This window comes from Leucopleurus acutus (genome assembly GCF_964270905.1).
Source record: "Leucopleurus acutus genome assembly, chromosome: 7".
NCBI lineage: Eukaryota > Metazoa > Chordata > Mammalia > Artiodactyla > Delphinidae > Leucopleurus > Leucopleurus acutus.
This window is the reverse complement of record NC_139150.1, coordinates 42,929,898-42,953,951: the sequence shown is the minus strand read 5'-3', so window position 1 is coordinate 42,953,951 and position 24,054 is coordinate 42,929,898. Positions and strand designations below refer to the sequence as shown.

General features: G+C 38.0%; 1 protein-coding gene across 3 annotated transcripts in view; it reads left to right on the top strand.

Moving 5' to 3' along the window:
• The first annotated feature begins 1,364 nt into the window (after positions 1–1,364).
• Positions 1,365–24,054, top strand: part of VPS13A (vacuolar protein sorting 13 homolog A) — a 238,885-nt gene continuing 216,195 nt past the window's right edge. For all 3 annotated transcript variants that reach the window (XM_082843241.1, XM_082843242.1, XM_082843240.1), the window contains exon 1: positions 1,365–1,654. In XM_082843241.1, coding sequence (XP_082699367.1) covers positions 1,555–1,654 — 100 coding nt within the window. In that variant the 5' untranslated portion in view covers positions 1,365–1,554. The remainder of the gene's footprint in view (positions 1,655–24,054) is intronic.

Genomic DNA, 24,054 nt, shown 5'->3' with positions numbered 1-24,054 from the left:
ATACCTGATTATAGAAACCTTTTCCTTTTTCTAGGCATTTTAGCTTCTATTAATTTCTCTGTTCAGGTATTCTGAGCTGGATTTCCAATGTCATTAGCCAAATGCAAGAGGAGCAGGTGGGATGGTGGAGTGGAGTCAGCCAGAAGTAACAGGTTCCATCTGTTTCTGCAGAAAATTAGTTGTGTCAACTTGGACGAATCCCTAGCATTGCAGCTTCATTATCTTAAAGACCGAGAGATTGAATTGTGACATAATAAAGGCCCTTCAAATATGAGATTATATAAAAATAATTCATAAACTCATGTAAATATAACATTTTACACTGTATTTGCCAGGCATTCTACTTGCAAAGGAAAACCTTTAAACCTTAAAAAATCTGGATGACTATACACAAAATGCGCTAAAATGATACAAGAATTAATAGAAAGTCATCATTTGCCATGCAGAAAGAAAAAGTTTAAACTACACCCCTACATCTTAAATCCTTAAGAGGGTTATTAATTATAGTTCTCCAAACTTCACATCCAGCATCTCTGTGACCTCAGGCCTTTGGCCCTATTTCTATATAAGACCAAACGCGGGGGAGGGAGTGGGTCTGAAAGCGCTCTAATTTTTGTTTGTCAGCCGTTCTGTGTAAGCTCAGGGGTATCTACGTATTTTTTAGAAGGCGCTCCGCAGCTTCCGGGCCAGTTGACTCTCTAAAGGATGAAAGACGGCTCCGTCTACATAACTTGACCAAAAAAGAGTGTGATCTCAGATGCAGGGAAGGGGGCGTGGAATTACAACCCAGAGTTTACTCTTTACTTCCCTCTCTGGATTTGCAGCCTGGGAAGTTAAGACACCAACGGCGCGTCCTCGCCAAGCGCTCGGAGGGCCGGGCGGGGCAGTTACAGGCACCGAGACACTAAGGGGGGGTCGGACCCAGGAAGCCGGCAACGCCCGGGCTCTGCCTGTACCTGCGAACCTGTAATAACAAGTGGGCGCTCCCTGGGACCCCCTCGGGACGCCTCAAGCCTAACAGAGAAAAGGCTAGAATCCGAAGCCTGCTTTACTTAGGTTTAGGACCTCCCCGCCCGGGTGGGGGCGTGTCTCCTCGGTTAGGGGCGGGGCGTTCCTGGCCCGGAGTAACCGCTGCGATCCCTGGCGCCCCGTCCTCGTCTCCACTCCCGGCTCCGGACTGCCGGTGGGGCGGGGTCGTAAAACGCCTGGGAACTCCAGGTACTCGTCCCGTTGCCAGGCGATGGGGGGAGGAGGAGGGGCTGAGGAGAAAGAGCAGCGGCGCTCCGCCCGACAGGGGAACACGTAGGAGAGGCGGCCGCGCAGCCGCCCTACCACCCTTCGGGGCCTCCCGCTCCGACCCAACCCTGGAGCCTGAGCTGCGCATGCGTCGCGCGAGCGGCCGCCTCCGCCACTAGTAGGGCTCGCGGCGGAGCTGAGCGTCCGGACCCGCGGTCGGAGCCGCCCAGGAGCCGGTGAACCGAGTGGTCTCGTCAGAAGAGCACGGGAGGGCAGGCGCACGAAGAAGGAGCGCCGCGTTCACCGCGGCTGAGAAAAATGGTGTTCGAGTCGGTGGTCGTGGACGTGTTGAACCGGTTCTTGGGGGACTATGTGGTGAACCTGGACAAGTCCCAGCTCAATCTGGGCATCTGGGCAGGTAACGAGACCGCCGCGGCCCCTCCATCTCGCCTCCCTCCCGGGATCCCGTTGCCGGAGCCCGGCCCAGCCTTCGTGGGGCCTCGGGCCCCTCGCTGCCACCTGCCGCCGCCCTCGTTGGGGTCAGATTACATAGAGCCGGGCGGCAGTTGCGGGGCCTCCGCCGGCAAGTTATTTTTTTGCCGGAGGGGAGTGGGGTCTCGGGTGCGGGATGAAAAGGGCCCCCTTTTTCCGCTGAGGGGACCCGCAGTAGACTCCAGGGTTCTGGAGTTCACGTTCCACAGAGGCGCCCTTTTCTGCCTCTCGCGGTCGGGTTTCAGCTGTGCTGGGCGAGGGGCCACCACGAGACACACCTGGACTTGGTCTGGTCCCTGTCATTTTACCCCCCTTGGATTGTGCCGGAGGCCCCGGGCAGCCCACGGAGTGTCGCACGCCGCCTCGCACGTGAAAGCAAGGCGCTGTGACCGAAGACGCTCTCTTCCTTCCTCGCCCAGTCTCCGGGTACCGCTAAACTGTGCTGGTTTCTCGGCTCCCCTTTCCGGCCTCACCACCTGGAGTCCCGGTGGCTCGCCTGGGTTCGGCTGATAACACAGAGTGAAAACTCCTGGGCAGAATTACTCGAACGGTTGGTTGTGTGATTTCAATTCACGACCTGACCCAGCAGGGTGTCACGCTTGTTAAGGCTTTGGGGTTTTGTGGGTCACAGTGAGTTACTGAATTTTTTAAGAAACTAGGTGCGCTGTGCAGCGTCTCAGACCTATAAAAGACGGGGATGAACCTGTCCTTAGGTTGCTGAGATGGTGAAGGACCGACGCTTTACTTTGTGTCTGTTTATTCTGGTGCGCTTCCTTATTTGGAGTTTGATTTTCAGTGCTTCCACTGTTTTTGTATTATACTTTTATCTATTTTAAACACCCATTAGAAATTAGATTCCTTTTCTTTATGAAATGCGTCTCCCAGGCCAAAGCTAGAGTTAATTTTTGTGTGTGAGTAGTATATTGTTTCTTTTTTTTTAAATTTTACTGTTCTTGAATATGCCCCTGCAGCCTTCTTCTAAAGTACTTATTTATCTTAATATTTCTCCTTTATGAAATAGTGTAAATAGATAATTTAGTTTGATAAAGAAAACCTCTTGTTACTACTGTTGGCATCTAGTACCTTGATAGAGAGTGGGACTACAAGAACTAAGGACATAAATGCTAGCTCATCACTCTGACTAGTACCAGAAATTTGCAGATGGTTTAAACTGTGTTGCTTCTCATTTGCAAAATAAAAATGATAAAAGTGGTCTCCACCTACCTCATTAGGAAGCCTTGAGAACATTGTGTTGTGCTTTGACCTATACTGGAAATGGCTTCTACATTCAAGGCGGAGGTTTGTGTGGAGCGTGATTTATCAACGGATTTGTTCATTTAAAATTTGCATACACTAAATTCACTCTTGTGATGTACAGTTCTGTCAGTCTTGACAAATGCAAGGAAGCAAGTATCCACCACCACAATCTTGATACAGCAAAATTACATGAAGACCTCAAAATTTCCTCTGCTGCCCCTTTGTAGTCTCCCACCCAACCCCCATCCCTTCTCCTGGCAACCCCTGATCTGTTTCCATCCCTACAGTTTTGCCTTTTCTAGAGTGCCATATAAACGGAATTATGTGGTATGTAGCTTTTGGGGTCTGATTTCTTAATTTCACTCCTTTCACTTATACAAATGGATTTGAGAGGCATCCATGTGTTGCATGCATCAGTATTTCATTTCTATATTTTTGAGTAATACTTTATTGTATCCTGTAAATGTTTATCTGTTCACCAGTTCAGGGACATTTCAGTTGTTGGTGATTATGAATAGAGCTACTATAAACATTCATGTATATGTTTTTGTGTGGACATAAATTTTTATTTCTTTTTGGGATTTCGAGGTTCCATGGTAAGGGAATACTTAATTTAGATGAAACTATGGAACTGCTTTTCAAGTGGCTATACCATTTTGCTATCTCACTAACATTGTATGGGTGTTTAGTTGCTCTACACTCTCACTAGCACTTAGTATTGTCATTTAAAACACTTTTTTTTAGCTTTTCTAATAGGTAAATAGTGGTAAAGCCTTGTGGTTTTAATTTGTATTTCCTTAGTGATTGAGGGTGTTGAGCATCTTTTCATGTTATTCCTTGCTGTTTGTATATTTCTGTTGGTGAAATGTCTGTTCAAATCTTACTCATTTTAATTGGATTATTTTTCTGTTGAGATTTAATTCACATACCATTAAATTCACCCTTTTAAAATGTACAATTCAGTGTTTTTTAGTATAGCCACAAAATAGTGCAACTGTCACCACTATCTAATTCTGGAACATTTTCAACACTCCAAAAATAAATCTTATACCTATAAACAGTCAGTACAGATTTATCCCCACCCTTCCTCTGGCAACCACTAATCTACTTTCTGTCTTCTGTGGATTTGCCAATTCTGGACATTTCATTTAAATGGAATCACAGGGGCTTCCCTGGTGGTGCAGTGGTTAAGAATCCGCTTGCCAATGCAGGGGACATGGGTTCGATCCCTGGTCCGGGAAGATCCCACATGCCACGGAGCAGCTAAGCCCGTGTGCCACAACTACTGAGCCTGCACTCTAGAGCCCGCGAGCCACAACTACTGAAGCCCGCGCGCCTAGAGCCCGTGCTGTGCAACAAGAGAAGCCACTGCGATGACAAGTCCATGCACCGCAACAAAGAGTAGCCCCTGCTTCCCGCAAGTAGAGAAAGCCTGCGCACAGCAACGAAGACCCAACGCAGCCAAAAATAAATAAATAAAATAAAATAAATAAGTGGAATCACAATATACATGGCCTCTTTTTCTGGCTTCTTTCCCTTAATTTTATATTTTCAAGGTTCGTTTATATTGTAGCGTGTATCAGTATTTCATTCTTTTTTGTGACTAATATTCCATTATATGGATATAACTCATTTTGTTAATCCATTCATCAGTTGATGGACATTTATTATTTTTCCTTTTATGAGTAATGCTGCTGTGAACATTCATGTACAAGTTTTTCGTGAGCATATATTTTAAATGCTTTGGGTATGTACCTAGAAGTGGAATTTCTGAGTCATATGGTAACTTTTTTAGACTTTTTAAGGAACTTCCAAACTCTTTTCCAAAGTGTTTTCTTATTGTTGAGTATTGAAAGTTCTTTAAATATTATGGATACAAGTCCTTTGTAAGATACGTGATTTAAAAATACTTTCTCCCAGTCTTTTCCAAGTCTGTCTTTTGCAAAATAAAAGTTTAAAATTTTGATCAATTCCAGTTTATCAAAAAATTTTTATGTCATGCTTTTTTTTAATTTTAATTTTTTTATTTTTGGCTGTGTTGGGTCTTCATTGCAGTGCACGGGCTTCTCATCGCAGTGGCTTCTCTTGTGGAGCACTGGCTCTGGGCGCGTAGGCTTCAGTAGTTGTGGCTCGAAGGCTGTAGAGCATAGGCTCAGCAGTTGTGGCACATGGGCTTAGTTGCTTCACAGCATGTGGAATCTTCCCCGACCAGGGCTCGAACCTGTGTCCTCTGCACTGGCAGGCAGATTCTTAACCACTGCACCACCAGAGAAGTCCCAATGTCATGCTTTTCATGAGTCAGTTATATCTGTGAAATCTTTAACCCAAAGTCACAAAGATTTTCTCTTATGTTTTATTCCAGAAGTTTTATAATTTTATATTTTACATTTTTGTAAATGTAAAATTTCTGATCCATTTTTGTATAAAGTGCAGTATAGGTTGAAGGTTGGGGTTTCTTTGTTTGCATGTCGATACAAATGTCCAATTTTTCTAGCACGAGTTGCTTAAAAGAATATCCTTTCTCCATCGAATTATCTTTGAACGTTTGTAAAAAAAAATCAGTAGACTTTATATTTTATGGGTTTATTTTTGAACTGTATCTGTTTCAACGATCTGTGTGTCCATCTGTTCACCTATACCATGCTTATCTTGATAACTGTAACTTTATAGTGTCTTGAAATCAGGTAGTGTGATCCCTCTAATTTTGGTGTTTACCACATTTTAAAAATAATGTGTTAGTGTTTTATGTATCAAAGTTGGTTATATTTTGTTAAATGAAGCTTTGAATAATAGCTAGAATTTTAAGAAATTCTTGGAGAATTTAAAAAGCAATAGTTTTTGTTTGTTTGTTTGTTTTGTTTTTTTTTGCGGTACGCGGGCCTCTCACTGTTCTGGCCTCTCCCGTTGCGGAGCACAGGCTCCGGACGCGCAGGCTCAGTGGCCATGGCTCATGGGCCCAGATGCTCCGCGGCACGTGGAATCTTCCTGGACCAGGGCACGAACCCGTGTCCCCTGCACCGGCAGGCGGACTCTAAACCACTGCGCCACTAGGGAAGCCCAAAGCAATAGTTTTTTGATAAACATAGAGGATTAAAAAATTCTTTGAAAATTTCAATAATAGAAGCTAAATGCTACATAGGAAAAATGTTAAGATGATGGGCTTAATATTTTGTGGTCTAATATCAGAAGGATCTGTTAGTTTTAAATGTATGGTTTTGCTAGGTTTCTGTGTAATAATCCAGCCAATTTCACTATTGGCATATGAACCGTATGAATTAGTATATAGGAGTTAAATGGATGGTTTCATATCTAATAATGGAAAAATTGTTTCAGAGATGGCTCTTTGGAAATTAGAATTCATTTTTCCTTAGAAACATTGTTATATATGAATGGAGTTTACAAAAACTAATTATAGTGCAGCAGAACAGTACTACTATACTGGGTCCTGTACAGTATGTAGACTGAGTGCCAGAAGCATCTGTTTTGTGTAAGGAGAAAGACGAATTGAGTTTTTTCTCAAACTCTTGGCAAATTCTGATGTTGGTAAAGTATACTTTTTATACAGTGTTATTTATACCCTTCCACCCACCCTTCCCGTGTATCACCTATTTAGGGAGGTGGTAGTATTTATACTTCATAGACTTCATCTGAAGTTCGCCTCCCTACTTTGCTAAACCATCTAGCATTTAATATTTCCTTCAAGAGCTAGGCTGCATCAGAATCAGTCATACATGCTTGTTAGAAATACAGATTTTTTTGAACCACTTCCCAGACATTAGAATTCATTTATCTAGAGTAGGACACCAAAAAAGTTTTTTTTAAAACAAATGACACAGGGGATTGTGATGTACAACTGGGTGCATTTGAAGAGCACTTTCAGGGCAAAAATACTAGAAATTCAGGGGCAGAAGTAATAGTAAGTGTGGCTTGTATGATAGAATTATCATTTGTAACATAGAGCGTACCTCTTAATGTTATAGTTTTCCTTCTCACTTTCTTGTTGTTTGCTCCAGAATTACAGTCCTTGGGCAAATTAAAAAATTTTGTTATGCCCGCCATCTTTATGTAACATTAGAAACTCAGATTTCTTCTTCTTTTTCTTAAACTAACTTGCATATTCTATTTTTGAAATGGTAATCTCTCAGTTTTCTCTTTATATATAGTCTTATATTCAGTGGCCTCTTAATGCATACCCCCAGTATAACAGTAACTCTATAGGAAGATGAAGATTCAGCCAGGGCACAGTTCCTGATTTTAAGAAGTCATTCTTCTGTGATAGGAATATACTGGGAAACCAAACAAATGATTGTCTAGTGAAATTGCCAATTAAATATTGTTTTTTCTTTTATGTTCTTGTTACCGAACCAAATTTCCGTCTGCTTGCTGGCATGCAGTAAAGCCATTCTACTGACACCGGATTGTGGTAAAAGAAAGTGCAGCATTTATTGCAGGGCGCCAAGCAAGGAGTCCAGGGCGGCTAGTGCTTAAAAGACCTGAACTCTCCAAAGGCTTTCAGGGAAAGGTTTATAAAGACAGGGTGAGGGAGGGATTTGTGAGGTATGTGAACAGCTCGTGGACATTCTTCTGATTGGTTGGTGGTGAGGTTATTGAGAGTCAGCATCCTCAACCTAGAGGTTCCAACCAGTCTGGGGTCTCTGTGATTGTGGGCAGCATACAGTTAACTTCTTCCACCTGGTGGGGGTTTCAGTATCTGAAAAAACAGCTCAAAGGACATGGCTCAGAATATTATCTATAGCCCTTGAGGAGGAACTAAAAGTCCTTGACTTTGTTAATGGCTAACTATTATTATTTTGCCTTGCTTGACTGTTTTCCTTTCTGCATTTTCTCAATTCTCTGATTAAATTTATTCTTTGACTAAAGTTTTTCTACAGACAAAAGGCAGGCGGAGGACATGGGTGGTTGTCTATCCTGGGAAGACCTCATAGGGTCCTGCTTGGTTACATTCTAAGATACTTTCATAAAACTTTAGAGTTGAAAGGGAACATTTTATTATGACAAGTAGTCAAACATACATCAGTGTTACAAGATTTTACAGTCTGTATCTATATACCCACAATCTAGATTCTACCATTAATTGGATATTAACAGTTTTATTGAGGTATAATTGACAAATAGTAAAATGCACATATTTAAAGTCTACAATTTGATAAATCTTAACACGTGTTCACCTAGGAAATCATAATCATGATCAAGCTAATGAACATATCCATCATGCCCAAAAGTTTGCTTGCCCACACCCCCAGAGACATCCATTATTACTACTTTTTCTACCGTACATACCTCTATTTCTGGTATGCTGAGAGGTTTTGTTCAAGAATGTGTGTTGGATTTTGTAAAGTGATTTTTCTACGTCTACTGATATGATCATAGGATTTTTCTATGAGCCATAGGATTGCATTGATTTTTGAATGTGGAACAAGGCTTTAATGCCTGGAATTAATCCCACTTCACCATAGTATTATTATTTTTATAGATTGTTGGATTCAATTTTCTGATATTTTATTGAGGATTTTTGCATCTATGTTCATGAAAGATATATTGGTCAGTAGTTTTTCTTTCTTGTAATATTTTCATCTGGTTTTGGTATTAGGGTAATACTGACCTCATAGATGAGTTACAAGTGTTCATATGTTATCTGGAAGAGATTGTAAGGAATTAGTGTCATTTTTTCCTTAAATATTTGGTAGAACATTAGTGAAACCATCTGGGCATTATGCTTTCAGTTTTGAAAGATTATTATTGATTCCGTTTCTTTTATAGATATAGGCCTATTTAGATGATTTTTTCTTGTATGTGTTTTTGTAGAGTGTATTTTTCAAGGAATTGGTACATTTCATCTAAGTTATAACATTTGTGGATGTGTTTATAATATTTCTTTACTAACCTTTTAATGTCCGTGGGATCAGTAGTGATGGCCCTTCCTTTCATTTCTGATATTAGTAATTTGTGTCTTTTCTCTTTCTTCTTAGTTAACATGGCTAGAGAGTTACCAGTTTTATTGATATTTTCAAAGAACCAGGTTTTGGTTTCATTGAAATCTCTATTGATTTTCTGTATTGAATTACATTGACTTCTCTAATTCTTATGATTTCTTTTCTTCTTACTTAGGATTTACTTTGCTCTTTTTTTCTAGTTTCCTAAGGTGGAAGCTTAGATTATTGGTTTTAGATCTTTCTCCTTTTCTAGTATATGCATTGGATGGTATAAATTTCCCTCTAAGCCCTGATTTGCTGCATGTCACAAATTTTGATAAGTCATATTTTCATTTGACTCAAAATATTTTACGAATTTCTTTTGAGACTGCTTCTTTGACTTACGTGTTATTTAAAGCTAGTGTTTATTTAATCTTCAGATATTTGGGGATTTTCCAGCTTTCTTCCAGAAATCATTACGATTTCTAGTTTAATTCCATTGTGTTCTGAAAGCAAACTTGGTATGACTTCTGTTCCTTTAAATTTGTTGAGGTATGTTTTATGGCCCAGAATATGACTTATCTTGGTTAATGTTCTGTGTGAGCTTGAGAAGAATATGTAATCTGCTGCTGTTGGATGAAATGTTCTATAAATTTGTTATATCCCTTCATTTTTAATTTGTCTGTGTCTTTATATTTAACATTGGTTTCTTGTCTTGCCATTTGTGACAACATGGTTGGACCTTGAGAGTTATTTTGTTAACTGAAATAAGTCAGATGGAGACAGACAAATGCTATATTTCACTCATATGTGGAGTGAAAAAAACAAACAGGGACTTCCCTGGCGGTCCAGTGGTTAGGACTCCATGCTTCCACTGCAGGGGGCATGGGTTCAATCCCTTGTCAGGGAACTAAGATCCTGCATGCTGTGTGGTGTGGCCAAAAAATTAAAAACAAACAAAAAAACCCAAAACCAAAGTAAATGAAGAAACCAAACCAATCAAAAAACAAGTATGTAGATACAGAGAATAGAATAGTGGTTACCAGAGGGATAGGGGTTGGGGGGAGGGCAAAATGGGTAGAGGGTGTATGGTGATGTATGGTGATGACTGGAAACTAAATTTTTGGTGGTGAGCAAGCTTTTATACAAAAGTGGAAAAATAATTTGTACACGTGAAACTTATATAATGTTACAAACCAATGTTACCACAATAAAAAATAATTTAAAAATAATTAAAAAATAAAGTGGGTTTCTTGTAGACACCTTGTAGTTGGGTTTGTTTTTTTATCCACTCTTATCATGTCTCTTTTAATTAGTATGTTCAGACCATTCACATTTAATTTAAAATGATTATTGATATAGTCGGGTTAATGGATTTATATTTATCATAGTTGTAACTCTTTTTGTTGCATGTCTGTCTTTGCTTTTAAAAATCTCTGCCTCTTTTTCTTTCTCTGGTTTTAATTGAGCATTTTATATGGTTTAATTTTTTCTTTTTTTTTTTTGGTCATTGCCTTAAAATTGCAGTATACATTTAAAATTTAGAACTAATCTAGGTCCACTTTCAAATAATACTGTCCTGCTTCAGGGATAGTGGAGGTTATCTTGTAACAGTATTCCATTCCATTTCTTCTGCTTCTTCATAACATTGTTATTATTCATTTCACTTATCCATAAACTGTACTCAATGTACTGTTGCTATTATTATTTAGAACAATTTTCCATTAGACCTTTAAGAATAAGGAAAATAAAAGGCTTAATTTTACCTTAATTTATTCCTTCTCTAATGCTTTTGTAGGTCTGAGTTTTTGACCTCTATCATTTGCTTTCTTTCTGAAAACTTTTAACATTTCTTGCAAGGGAAGTCCACTGGCAACAAATTCTGTCAGTTTTTGTTTGAGAAAGATTTTATTTCTCCTTCACCCCAATCCCCATTACAGATTGTGGTTAAATACATACAATATGAAATTTATCATAACCATTTTTAAGTGTACAGTGGCATTAGGTATATTCTCATTGTTGTGTAACCATCACCACATCCATCTCCGGAACTCTTTTTGTCTTGCACAACTGTAATACTGTACCCATTAAGCAGTAACTACACATTTTCCCTTCCCTCTGCCTCTGGCAACCACCATTCTATTTTGTGCCTCTATGAATTTGACTATTCTAGGTACCCCATGTAAGTGGTATCATGCAATATTTGTTCTTTTGTGTCTGACATATTTAACTTAGCATAATGTCTTCAAGGTTAATCTGTTATAGCATATGTCAGAATTTCATTCATTTTTAAGCGTGAATTATGTCCCATTGTATGTATGTACCACATTTTGTTTCTCCATTCATCTGTCAGTGGACACAGTGGTTGTTTCCACGTTTTAGCTATTGGAATAATGCTGCTACAAACATGAGTGTACAAATGTCTCTTTGAGTCCCTGCTTTCAAATATTTTTGGTATATACCCACAAGTGGAATTGCTGGGTCATATGGTAATTAATTTTTTCAGGGACCACGATACTACTTTCCATAGCAGTCACACTGTTTTACATTCCCACCAGTGGTGCACAAGGGTTCCAATTTCTCCGCATCCTCAGAAAATCATTACTTTGTTTTGTTGGTAGTAGCCATCCTAATGGATGTGAGGAGCCATCTCATTGTCATTTTGATTTGCACTTCCAAATTGATTAGTAGTGATTTTGAACATCTTTTCTTGTGCTTATGGGCCATTTGTATATCTTCTTTAGAAAAATATGTGTTCAAGATCTTTGGCCATTTTTAATTGGGTTGTTTGGTTTTTTGTTGTTGAGTTGTAGGAGCTCTTTATATATTCTGAATTAGATGTGTGACTTGTATATATTTCCTGTTCCATGTGTTACCTTTTCAATGTTGATAGTGTCCTATGATGCACAGAAGTTTTTAATTTTGATGAAGTCCAAATCTTCTATTTTTTTTTGTTGTTTTTGGTGTCATGTCCAAGAAATCATTGCCAAATCGAGGTCATGCAACTTTTTACCTATGCTTTCTTTTGAGAATTTTATAGTTTTAGGTCTGACATTTAAGTCTTTGATCCATTTTGAGTTAATGTTTGGATATAGTATTGAAAAGACAAATTCCAAATTGAATGATCTCAGTAGCCTTGTCAATAATCATTTAACTATATATGTAAGGGTTTATTTCTGGGCTCTCTATTCGATTGGTCTAAGTTTTTGTGTTCCAGCACCATGCTGGATTTTGTTTCGTTTTTATTGAAATAGAGTTGATTTACAATATTGTGTGAGTTTCAGGTGTACAGCATAGTGAGTCATTATTTTTGCAGATTATATTCTGCTATAGGTTATTAGTGGGTATAATTCCCTGTGCTATATAGTAACTCCTTGTTTCTTATTTATTTTATATATAGCAGTTTGTATATCTTCATCCCATACCCCAAAATTGTCCCTCCTTCTGTCCCTCTCCCCTTTGGTAACCACAAGTTTGTTTTCTATGTCTGTGAACCTGTTTTGTATATACATTCATTTGTATTATTTTTTGGATTCCATATATAAGTGATATAGTATAATGTTTGTCTTTCTCTGACTTTTTTCACTAAGCGTAGTATTCTCTAGGTCCATCCTTGTTGCTGCAGTTGGCCGTATTTCATTCTTTTTTATGGCTGAGTAATATTCCATTGTGTGTGTGTATGTATGTGTGTGTGTCACATCTTAGTCCAGTCACCTATTGATGGGCATTTGGGTTGCTTCCATGTCTTGGCTATTGTAAATAGTGCTACTATGAACATTGGGGTGCATGTATCTTTTTTGAATTAGTGTTTTCTTTTTTTCTGGCTATATACACAGGAGTGGAATTGCTGGATCATATGCTAGTTCTATTTTTAGTTTTTTTAAGGTACCTCCATACTGCTCTCCATTGTGGCTGCACCAATTTACGTTCCCACCAACAGTGTATGAGGGTTCCCTTTTCTCCATATCCTCTCCAGCATTGTTGTTTGTAGACTTTTGATGATAGCCATTCTGACAGGTGTGAAGTGATATCTCTTTGTGGTTTTGATTTGCATTTCTCTAATAATTAGCAATATTGAGAATCTTTTCATGTGCCTATTAGCCATCTATATGTTGTCTTTGGGAAAATGTCTATTCAAGTCTTCCACCCATTTTTTTTTATTGGATTGTTTGTTTTTTTGATATTGAGTTGTATGAGCTGTTTGCATATTTTGGATATTAACCCCTTGTCAGTCACGTCATTTGCAAATATATTCTCCCATTCCATATGTTGTCTTTTTAGCAAGCACCATGTTGTTTTGATCACTGTGCTTTTGTTAGTACATTTCAAAATCAGGAAATGTGAGACTGCCAAGTTTCTTTTGAAGGTTGTTTTGACTGTTCGTGGGTCCTTTGAGATGCCATATAAATTTTTCTATTTCTGTAAAAAACATTGGGATTTTAATGTGGATTACATTGAATCTGTAGGTTGCTTTGAGTAGTACTGATATCTTAACAATATTGTCTTCCAGTCTGTGAACATGGAATGTCTTTCCATTTATATGTGTTTTTACTTTATTTCAACAATGTTTTATAGGTTTTGGGATATAAGTCATTCTCCCTTCCCTCCCCCCCCATTAAGTTTATTCCTAAGCATTTTATTATTTTTGACGCTATTGTAAACGGAGCTTTTTTCTTAATTTCCATCTTGAATTGTTCATTGTAAGTGTATAGAAACAACTGATTTTTGTGTTTTGATTGTGTACCCAGCAACATGCTGAATCCATTTATTCTAGCACGGTTTTTTTGTGGAATATTTGTTTTTCTTCATATAAGATCATGCTGTCTGTGAACAGAGAGAATTTTACTTCTTCCTTTCTAATGTGGATGCCTTTTATTTATTCTTCTTGCCCAATTGCTCTGGCTATGACTTTCTATGTTGAATAAAAGTGGCAAAAGTGGGCATCCTTATCTTGTTCCTGATGTTAGAGGAAAAGACTTGTCTTTCACCATTGAGTATGATGTTCATTGTGGGCTTTTCATATATGGCTTTAATATATTGAGGCAGTTTCCTTTAATTCCTAACTTTTTGAGTGTTTTTATCATGAAAGAATGTTGAAATTTTTTTGAATGCATTTTCTTTATCAGTTGCGGTGATCTGTGTTTTTTCCTTCATTCTGTTAATGAGGTGTATCACATTGATTGAATTTGTATATTGTACCATCTTTCCATTCTTAGAATGTTATACTGAGTAATGGTGTATAATTCTTTTAGTGTACCATTGAATTTTGTTTGCTAGTATTCTGTTGAGGATTTTTGCCTCAGTATCCATGGGGGATATTGATCTGTAGTTTTCCTGTGGTATCTTTGTCTGGCTTTGGTATCAGATTAATGCTGACCTCATCTATTAAGTTTGTGGAAGTATTTCCTTTTCTTCAGTTTTTGGGAAGAATTTGAGGAGGATTGGTGTTCTCTTTTAAATGTTTGGAGAAGAAACTATCTGATCCTGGGCTTTTGTTGTTGTTGTGGGTTTTTGATTAATGATGAAATCTCATTACTAATTATAGATCTGTTCAGATTATGCATTTCTTCATGATTCATTAGTGGTAGGGTGAGTGTTTTTAGGAATTTATCCATTTTATCTAGGCTATCAAATTTGTTGACATACAGCTGTTCATAGTATTCTTACAATCCTTTTTATTTTTGTAAAATTGGTAGTACTATCCCCTCCTTCATTTCTCATTTTAGTTACATTTGACTCTTGAACAATGCAGGGGTTAGGGGCATCGAACCCCAACACAGTCGAAAATCTGCATATAACTTTACAATTGGCCTTCCATATCTGTGGTTCACATTCTTGGATTCAGCTATCTATGGATCATGTAGTACTGAAGTACGTACTTATTGGAAAAAAATCCACATGTAAGTGGATCCACAAAATTCAAACCTGTGTTGTTCAAGGGTCAATTGTATTTGACTCTTCTCTCTTTTTCTTGGTCAGGCTAGCTAATGATTTATCAATTTTGTTGAACTTTTTTGTTTCTTGTAACAGCTTTTGACTTAAAGTCTGTTTTGTCTAATATCAGTATAGCTATTTCTGCTCTCTTGGTTATTATTTGCATGGGAAATCTTTTTTAATCCTTTCACTTTTGAGCTATGTGTGGTTTCAAGCTTTTGGTTTCATCAATTTTCTCTTGGTTTTCTGTTCTTTGTTTTGCTTATGTCTGTTCTAAACTTTATTATTTCATGCCTTCTGGTAGCTTTGGGTGTAGTTAATCTTTTTCTGTTTCTTTAAGATGCAAATTTAGGTTGTTGATTTGGGATTATTTCTTCCTTTTTTTTTTTTTTTTTTTTGCGGGTACGAGGGCCTCTCACTGTTGTGGCCTCTCCCGTTGCGGAGCACAGGCTCCGGACACGCAGGCTCAGCAGCCACAGCTCACGAGCCCAGCTGCTTTGCAGCATGTGGGATCCTCCCGGACCAGGGCATGAACCTGCGTCCCCTGCATCGGCAGGCGGACTCTCAACCACTGCGCCACCTGGGAAGCCCATTTCTTCCCTTTTAATGTAAACATTTACTGCTATAATTTGTCTCCCAGGACTGCTCTTGCTGCATCCCATAAATTTTGGTATGTTGTTTCCATTTTAATTTTTCTTAAATTGTTTTAAAATTTTTCTTGTGATTTCTTCTTTGATTCATTGCTTGAGTGTGTTAATTTTTATATATTTGTGGATTTTTTTTTTTTTTGGCTGTGTTGGGCGTTCGTTGCTGCGCGCGGGCTTTCTCTAGTTGTGGAGAGCGGGGGCTACTCTTTGTTGCAGTGCGCAGGCTTCTCATTGCAGTGGCTTCTCTCGTTGTGGAGCACGGGCTGTAGGCGCGTGGGCTTCCGTAGTTGTGGCACATAGGCTCAGTAGTTGTGGTGCACGGGCTCAGTTGCTCCGTGGCATGTGGGATCTTCCTAGACCAGGGCTTGAACCCGTGTCCCCTGCATTGGCAGGTGGATTCTCAACCACTGTGCCACCAGGGAAGCCCCTATTTGTGGATTATTTAGTTTTCCTTCTGCTGTTGATTTCTGGATTCATTCCACTCATTCCATCAGAAAACATAGCTTATATAATTTCAACCTTTTAAAATGTATTTAGATTCTTTTGTTGCCTAACAGTCTTATACTGGAAAATGTTCCCTGCGCACTTGAGGAAATTGTGTATTCTGTTGTTGGGTAAGGGTGTTCTGTATATATTTGTTAAGTTCAATTCATCTATTTTCTTGTTAACCTTCTGTCTGGTTGTTCCATCCATTACTAAAGTTGTGTATTGAAGCCGCCTACTAATACTATAGAGCTGTTTCTCTCTTCAATTATGTTAGTGTTTGCTTCATATGTTTTTGATTTCTGATGTTTGGTGCATATATGTTTATAACTTTTATATCTTCTTAGTGAATTGACCCTTTTATCATCTTATAATGCCCTTTTTTGTTTCTTGTAACAGCTTTTGACTTAAAGTCTGTTTTGTCTAATATCAGTATAGCTATTTCTGCTCTCTTTTGCTTATTATTCACAAGGGAAATCTTTGTTAATCCTTTCACTTGTGAGCTATGTGTGGCATTAGACCTAACATAGAGGGACCCTGTTTTTGTTTGTTTTTGTTTTTTTAAATCCCTTTTGTCCATCTGTGTCTTTTGATTGGGAAGTTTAAACTGTTTACACTTAAAGCAATTACTGATAGGGAAGGATTTACTACTGCTGTTTTGTTCATTATTTTATGTCTTATGACTTTTTGTTTCTCTTTTTTTCTTACTGCTTTCTTTGTGTTCAATTTTTTTGTAGTGATGTGTTTTGTTTTGTTTTTTTTTTCGGTACGCGGGCCTCTCACTGTTGTGGCCTCTCCCGTTGCGGAGCACAGGCTCCGGACGCGCAGGCTCAGCGGCCATGGCTCACGGGCACAGCTGCTCCACAGCATGTGGGATCTTCCCGGACCAGGGCACGAACCCATGTCCCCTGCATCGGCAGGCGGACTCTCAACCACTGCGCCACCAGGGAAGCCCAGTGATGTGTTTTGATTCCCTTATTTCCTTTTGTGTATAGTCTATAGATATTTCCTTTGTGGTTTCACAGGGATTACATATAATATCTTAACGTTGTAACAGTATATTTTAAACTGATACTTAAATTCAATTGCATACAGTAACTTTACTCCTTTACAGCTTGCCTCCCCATCTTTGTTATTGATGTAAAAAAAAAAAACATGACATCTTTATATAGTATGTATCTAGTAACATAGCTTTATAACTTTTTAATCTTTTTGTCTTTTAAACCCTGTAAAAGAATAAAAAATGGAGTTAAAAAGTTGAACCACAATAGTACTGGTTTTTATATTTGCCCATGTATCTTTGTTTATTGGAGAACTTTATATTTTTATATGGCTTCATGTTAGCACCTAGCATCCTTTCTTTTTAACTTGAAGGACTCCCTTTGAAACTTCTTGTAAGGCAGCTCTGCTGGTAATGAACTCCCTCAGCTTTCGTTTATTGGAGAATATCTTAATTTTCCCCTCATTTTTTCTGGATATAATGTTCTTGATTGACAGTTTTTGTTTTAATTCAGCACTTTAAATATTTTATTCCCCTGTTTTCTGGCTTACAGTGTTTCTGCTGAGAAATCTACTGATAATCTTATTGAGGATCCTATGTACATGTCAAGTTGCTTTTCTCTTGTTGCCTTTAATAGTCTCTCTTTGATTATTGTGTTTCTTGTTTGAGATTCTTGAATTTATATATCAATGTCTTCCTTCAAATTTGGGAGGTTTCTGGCTATTATTTTTTCAAATAAGCTCTCTACCCCTTTATCTGTCCTCCTTGTGGACTCCCATGATTAACAATATATTGACCCCCTTAATGATGTCCCCATAAGTCCCTTAGCCTCTGTTCACTTTTCCTCATTTTTTTACTCCTAACTGTATATTTTCAAATGACCTGTCTTCAAGTTTTCTGATTCATTCTTTTGCCTGTTCAAGTCTGCTTTTGATTTTCTCTAATGAGTTTTCAATCCAGTTATTCCTTATATCTCCGTTGGTGTGTGTCTGTGTTTTCTACTTTCTTTCAAGACTTGTTGTAGTTGATCTCATGTACATACAACATTGAATAAGGTTAAGGTTTGCAACATGTTGGTTTGATACATTTATATATTGCAGTATGGTTACCACCATAGCTTTAGCTGACACCTCTATCGATTCACATCAATATCGTTTCTTTTTTGTGGTGAGAATGTTTAAGATTTAGTTTCTCAGCAGTTGTTGAAATATATAATACACTATTTTGACTATAGTCACCATGTGCTACATTAGATCTCCATAACTTAATTATCATAGTTGCAAGTTTATGTCCTTTAACAACATCTCCCCAATTCTCCCACATTCCAGTCCCTGGTAGCCACCATTCTACTCTGTTTCTACAAGTTTGGGTTTTTTAGATTCTTCACATAAATGATGTCGTACAGTGTTCATCTTTCTCTGTCTGGCTTATCTCACTAACCGTAAGCCCCTCAGAGGGAGTCCATCCTTGTTGTTTCAAGTTTGTTTCTTACTCATGGCTTAATATTCCATTGTATATATAAACCACATCTTTATCCATTCATCTTGATGACACTTAGGTTGTTTCCATATTTTGGCTATTGTGAATAATGCTGCAATAAACATGCAAGTGCAGAAATCTTTTTTCTTTAATCTTTTTATTTATTTGGTTGTGCCAGCTCTTAGTTGCAGCAGGCGGGCTCCTTAGTTGTGGCTCACAGGCTCCTTAGTTGCGTCTCACTGGCTCCTTAGATGTGGCATGTGAACTCTTAGTTGCGCATGCATGAGGGATCTAGTTACCTGACCAGGGATCAAACCTTGGCCCCCTGCATTGGGAGCGCAGAGTCTTAACAACTGCACCACCAGGGAAGTCCCGCAGAAATCTTTTTGATATCCCATTTTCTTTGCCTTTGGATGTATATGAAGAAGTGGGTTTTCTGGATCATATTCAAGATTTTTTCCTTTTATTTTCTGCAATTTGATTATGGTATTCCTAGGTGTAGATTTTTTATTTCCCTGCTTGATATTTTCTGAGCTTCCTGGGTCTGTGGTTTGGTGTCTTTATCATTAATTTCAGAAGTTTCTCAGCCATTATTGCTCCAAATATATGTGTATATTTTTGTTCCTCTCTCCTTTTTTGCCTTCTGGTATTTCCATTAGGCATATGTTACAGCTTTTATAATTGTCCTACAGTTCTTGGATATTCTGTTTCATCATTTTTATTTTACTTTATTTTTCTCTTTGCATTTCAGTTTGGAAGTTTATATTTACATATCCTCAAGCTTGCTGATTTTTTTTGATGTAAAATGACTTAAACTTTATTTAAAATGTGCATTTCAGAACTGTTCAGTATTGTAAATTTATGAACAGACCCAGCGAAATAAGATAGAAATTATCACATAATCACTTGTATTTTATTTATTTTTTATTTTTAATTGATTTTTTCATTGAAGGAAAGATTCTTTAAATCCAATAGTGCTTTACAGTTTTCAAAAGTTTCACACATACAATTTCATATAATCCCATAATAACCATAATAATCTTTTTCCCCCCAAGCCCCTATATTGTTTCTTTCTCCTTCCCTCTCTCCACTGGTAACCACTAGTTTGTTCTCTGTATCTGTGAGTCTGCTTCTTATTTGTTTTATTCACTAGCTTGCTGTATTTTTTTTTGATTCCACATATAAGTGATATATAGTATTTGTCTTTCTCTGATTTATGTCACTTAGCATAATGCCTTCCAAGTCCATCCATGTTGCTGCAATGGCAATATTTTATTCTTTTTTATGGCTAGGTATTATTCCATTGTATATATATACCACATCTTCTTAGTCTATTCATCTGTTGATGGACACTTAAGTTGCTTCCGTATCTTGGCAATTGTAAATGATGCTGCTATGAACACTGGGGTGCATGTATATTTTCTAATTAGTGTTTTGGGTTTTTTTCAGATATATACCCAAGGAGTGGAATTGCTGGGTCATCTGGTAGTTCTGTTTTCCATTTTTTGAGAAACCTTCATACTGCACCAATTTACATTCCCACCAACAGTGTACAAGGGTTCCCTTTCCTCCATATCCTTGCCAACATTTGTTACTTGTCTTCTTTTTGATGATAGCCATTCTGACAGGTGTGAGGTGATATCTTATTGTGGTTTTGATTTGCATTTCCCTGATGATTAATGATGTTGAGCGTGTTTTCATATGCCTGTTGGCCATCTGCTTGTCTTCTTTGGGAAAATGTCTATTCAGTTCTTTTGCCCATTTTTTTTTTTTTTTTTTTTTTTTTTTGTGGTACGCGGGCCTCTCACTGTTGTGGCCTCTCCCGTTGCGGGTCACAGGCTCTGGATGCGCAGGCTCAGCAGCCATGGCTCATGGGCCTAGCGGCCCCGCGGCATGTGGGATCTTCCCGGACCGGGGCATGAGCTCGTGTCCCCTGCATTGGCAAGCAGACTCTCAACCACTGCGCCACCAGGGAAACCCTCTTTTGCCCATTTTTAATTTTTTTTTTTTTTTTTTGCTTCCTTGTTTGTTTGTTTTGCTACACCATGCAGCATGCAGGATCTTAGTTCTCCAACCAGGGATTGAACCTGGGCCCCATGCAGTGGAAGCGTGGAGTCCCAACATCTGGACCACCAAGGAATTCCCCGGGTTTTTTTTTTTTGATGTTGAGTTGTATGAGCTGTTAATATATGTTGGATGTTAACTCCTTATCAGTCATTTCATTTATAAATATTTTCTCCCATTCAGTAGGTTGTCTTTTTGTTTTGTTGATGGTTTCCTTTGCTGTGCAAAAGCTTTTAAGTTTAATTGGGTTTTTTTGTTTGTTTGTTTGTTTTGCTTTTGTTTCCTTTGCTTTAGAAGATGGATCCAAAAAATATTGCTGCAATTTATGTCAAAGAGTGTTCTGCCTATGTTTTCCTCTAGGAGTTTGATAGTATCTGGTCTTACATTTAGGTCTTTAATTCATTTTGAGTTTATTTTTGTATATGGTGTTAGAAAATGTTCTAATTTTGTTCTTTTATGTGTAGCTGTCCAGTTTTCTTAGCACCACTTGTTGAAGAGACTGTGTTTTCTTCATTGTATATTCTTGTCTTCTTTCTCTTAGATTAATTGACCATAAGTGTGTGGGTTTATTTCTGGGCTCTCCTCTTACATTGATTAATGTGTCTGTTTTTGTGCCAGTACCAGTACTGTTTTGATTACTGTAGCTTTGTAGTATAGTTTGAAGTCAGGGAGTGTGATTACTCCAGCTCTGTTCTTCTTTCTCAAGATTGTTTTGGCTATTCAAGCTCTTTTGTGTTTCCATGAAAATTTTAAAATTATTTGTTCTAGTTCTGTGGAAAATGCCATTGGTATTTTGATAGGAATTGCATAGAATCTGTACTTTGCCTTGGGTAGTATGGCTATTTTAACAGTATTAATTCTTTCAATCCAAGAACATGGTATATCTTTTCATCTGTTTGTGTCATCTTCTGTTTCTTTCATTCGTGTCTTATATAGTCTTCTGAATACAGGTCTTTTACCTCCTTGGGTAGATATATTCCTAGGTATTTTATTCTTTTTGATGCGATAGTAAATTGGATTGTTTCCTTATTTTCTCTTTGATACTTTGTTGTTAGTGTATAAAATTAAAACAGCTTTCTGTATGTAATTTTGTATCCTACAACATTACTGGATTTGTTGATGAACTATAGTAGTTTTCTGGTGGTGTCTTAAAGATTTCCTGTGTATAGTACCATGTTATCTGAAAACAGTGACAATTTTACTTCTTCCTTTCCAATTTGGATTCCTTTTATTTCTTTTTCTTCTCTGATTGCTGTGACTAGGACTTCCAAACCTACATTGAGTAAATATGGCGAGAGTGAATGTCCTTGTCGTGTTCTTGATCTTAGAGGAAATGTTTTCAGCTTTTCAGCATTGAGTATGATGGTAGCTGTGGGTTTGTAATCATATATTACAGACAAAATGGATGTTGAATTTTATCAAAAGTTTTTTCTTCATCTATTGAGATGATCATATGGTTTTTATTCTTCAGTTTGTTAATGTGCTGTATCACACTGATTGTTTTGTGGGTATTGAAAACTCCTTGCTTCCCTGGGATAAATCCCACTTGATCATGGTGTATGATTCTCTTAATGTATTGTTGGATTTGGTTTGCTGGTATTTTATTGAGAATTTCTGCATCTGTGGTCATCAGTGATATTGGCCTGTAATTTTCTTTTATGGTATCTTTGGTTTTGGTATCAGGATGATGGTGGCCTCATAGAATGATTTTCGAAGTGTTCCTTCCTCTGCAATTTTTTGGAGTAGTTTAAGAAGGATAGGTGTTAACTCTAAGTGTTTGGTAGAATTCACCTGTGGAGCCATCCAGGTCCTAGCGCCGCCGGGTTCTTCAGGCTGTAGCCTCCAGGGTCCTGAGCAGCAAAAGCAAGGTCCTGGACTTTTGGTTTTTGGGAGCTTTTTAATCACAGTTTCAATTTCAGTACTTGTACTTGGTCTGTTCATATTTTCTATTTCTTCCTGGTTCAGTCTTGGGAGATTGTACCTTTCTAAGAATTTGTCTATTTCTTCTAGGTTGTCCATTTTATTGGCATATAGTTGCTTGTAGTAGTCTCTTATGGTCCTTTGTATTTCTCTGGTGTCCATTGTAACTTCTCCTTTCTCATTTCTAGTTTTATTGATTTGAGTCCTCTCTTTTTTTCTTGATGAGTCTGGCTAAAGGTTTATCAATTTTGTTTAACTTTTCAAAGAATCAGCTTTTAGTTTTATTGTTCTTTTCTATTTTCTTGGTTTCTATTTCATTTATTTTTGCTCTGATCTTTATGATTTCTTTCCTTCTGCTAACTTTGAGTTTTGTTTGTTCTTTCTCTAGTTGCTTTAGGTGTAAGGTTAAGTTTTTTTAATTGAGATTTTTCCTGTTTCCCCGAGGTAAGCTTGCATCACTATAAACTTCCCTCTCAGAACTGCTTTTGCTGTGTCCCATAGGTTTTGGATGGTTGTTTTTTATCATTTTCATTTGTCTCTAGGTATTTTTAAATTTCTTCTTTGATTTCTTCAGTGATCCATTGGTTGTTTAGTAACATACTGATTAGTCCACATATTTGTGTTTTTTGCAATATTTTTCTTTCAGTTGTTTTCTCATCCCATAGTGTTGTGGTTGGAAAAGATGCTTGATATGATTTCAGCTTTCTTAAAGTTACTGAGACTTGCTTTGTGGCCCAACATGTGATCTATCCTGGAGAATGTTCTATGTGCACTTGAAAAGAATGTGTATTCTGCTGCTTTTGGACCAAATTCTCTATATGTATCAGTTAAGTTCAGGTAGTCTAGTCTGTCATTTCAGTCCAGTGTTACCTTCTTGATTTCTGTCTGGATGATCTGTCCATTGATGTATGTGCGGGTGTTAAAATCCCTTACTGGGCTTCCCTGGTGGCACAGTGGTTGAGAATCTGCCTGCTAATGCAGGAGACACAGGTTCGAGCCCTGAATACATTGTTCTTTTACATGTAGCTGTCCAGTTTTCTTAGCACAGGTTGCTCCCACATGCCGCGGAGCAACTAGGCCCATGAGCCACAACTACTGAGCCTGCGCGTCTGGAGCCTGTACTACGCAACAAGAGAGGCCGCGATAGTGAGAGTCCCGCGCACCACGCTGAAGAGTGGCCCCCGCTTGCCACAACTAGAGAAAGCCCTCACACAGAAACAGAGACCCAACACAGCATAAATAAATTAATAAACTCCTACCCCCAACATCTTAAAAAAAATAAAAAATAAAAATCCCTCACTATTATCATGTTACTGTCGATTCCTCCTTTTACGTCTTTTAATATTTGCCTTATATTATTTAGGTGGTCTTGTCTTGGGTTAACGTATATTTACAATTGTATCTTTTTCTTGGTTTGATCCTTTGATCAGTATATAGTGTCCTATTTTGTTTTTTATTATAATCTTTATTTTAAAGTCGATTTTGTGTGATACAAGTATTACTAGTTGGGCTTTCTTTAGACTTTCATTTACATGGAATACCTTTCTTCATCCTCTCACTTTCAGTCTGTGTGTGTCTCTAGATCTGAAGTGAGTCTCTTGTAGACAGC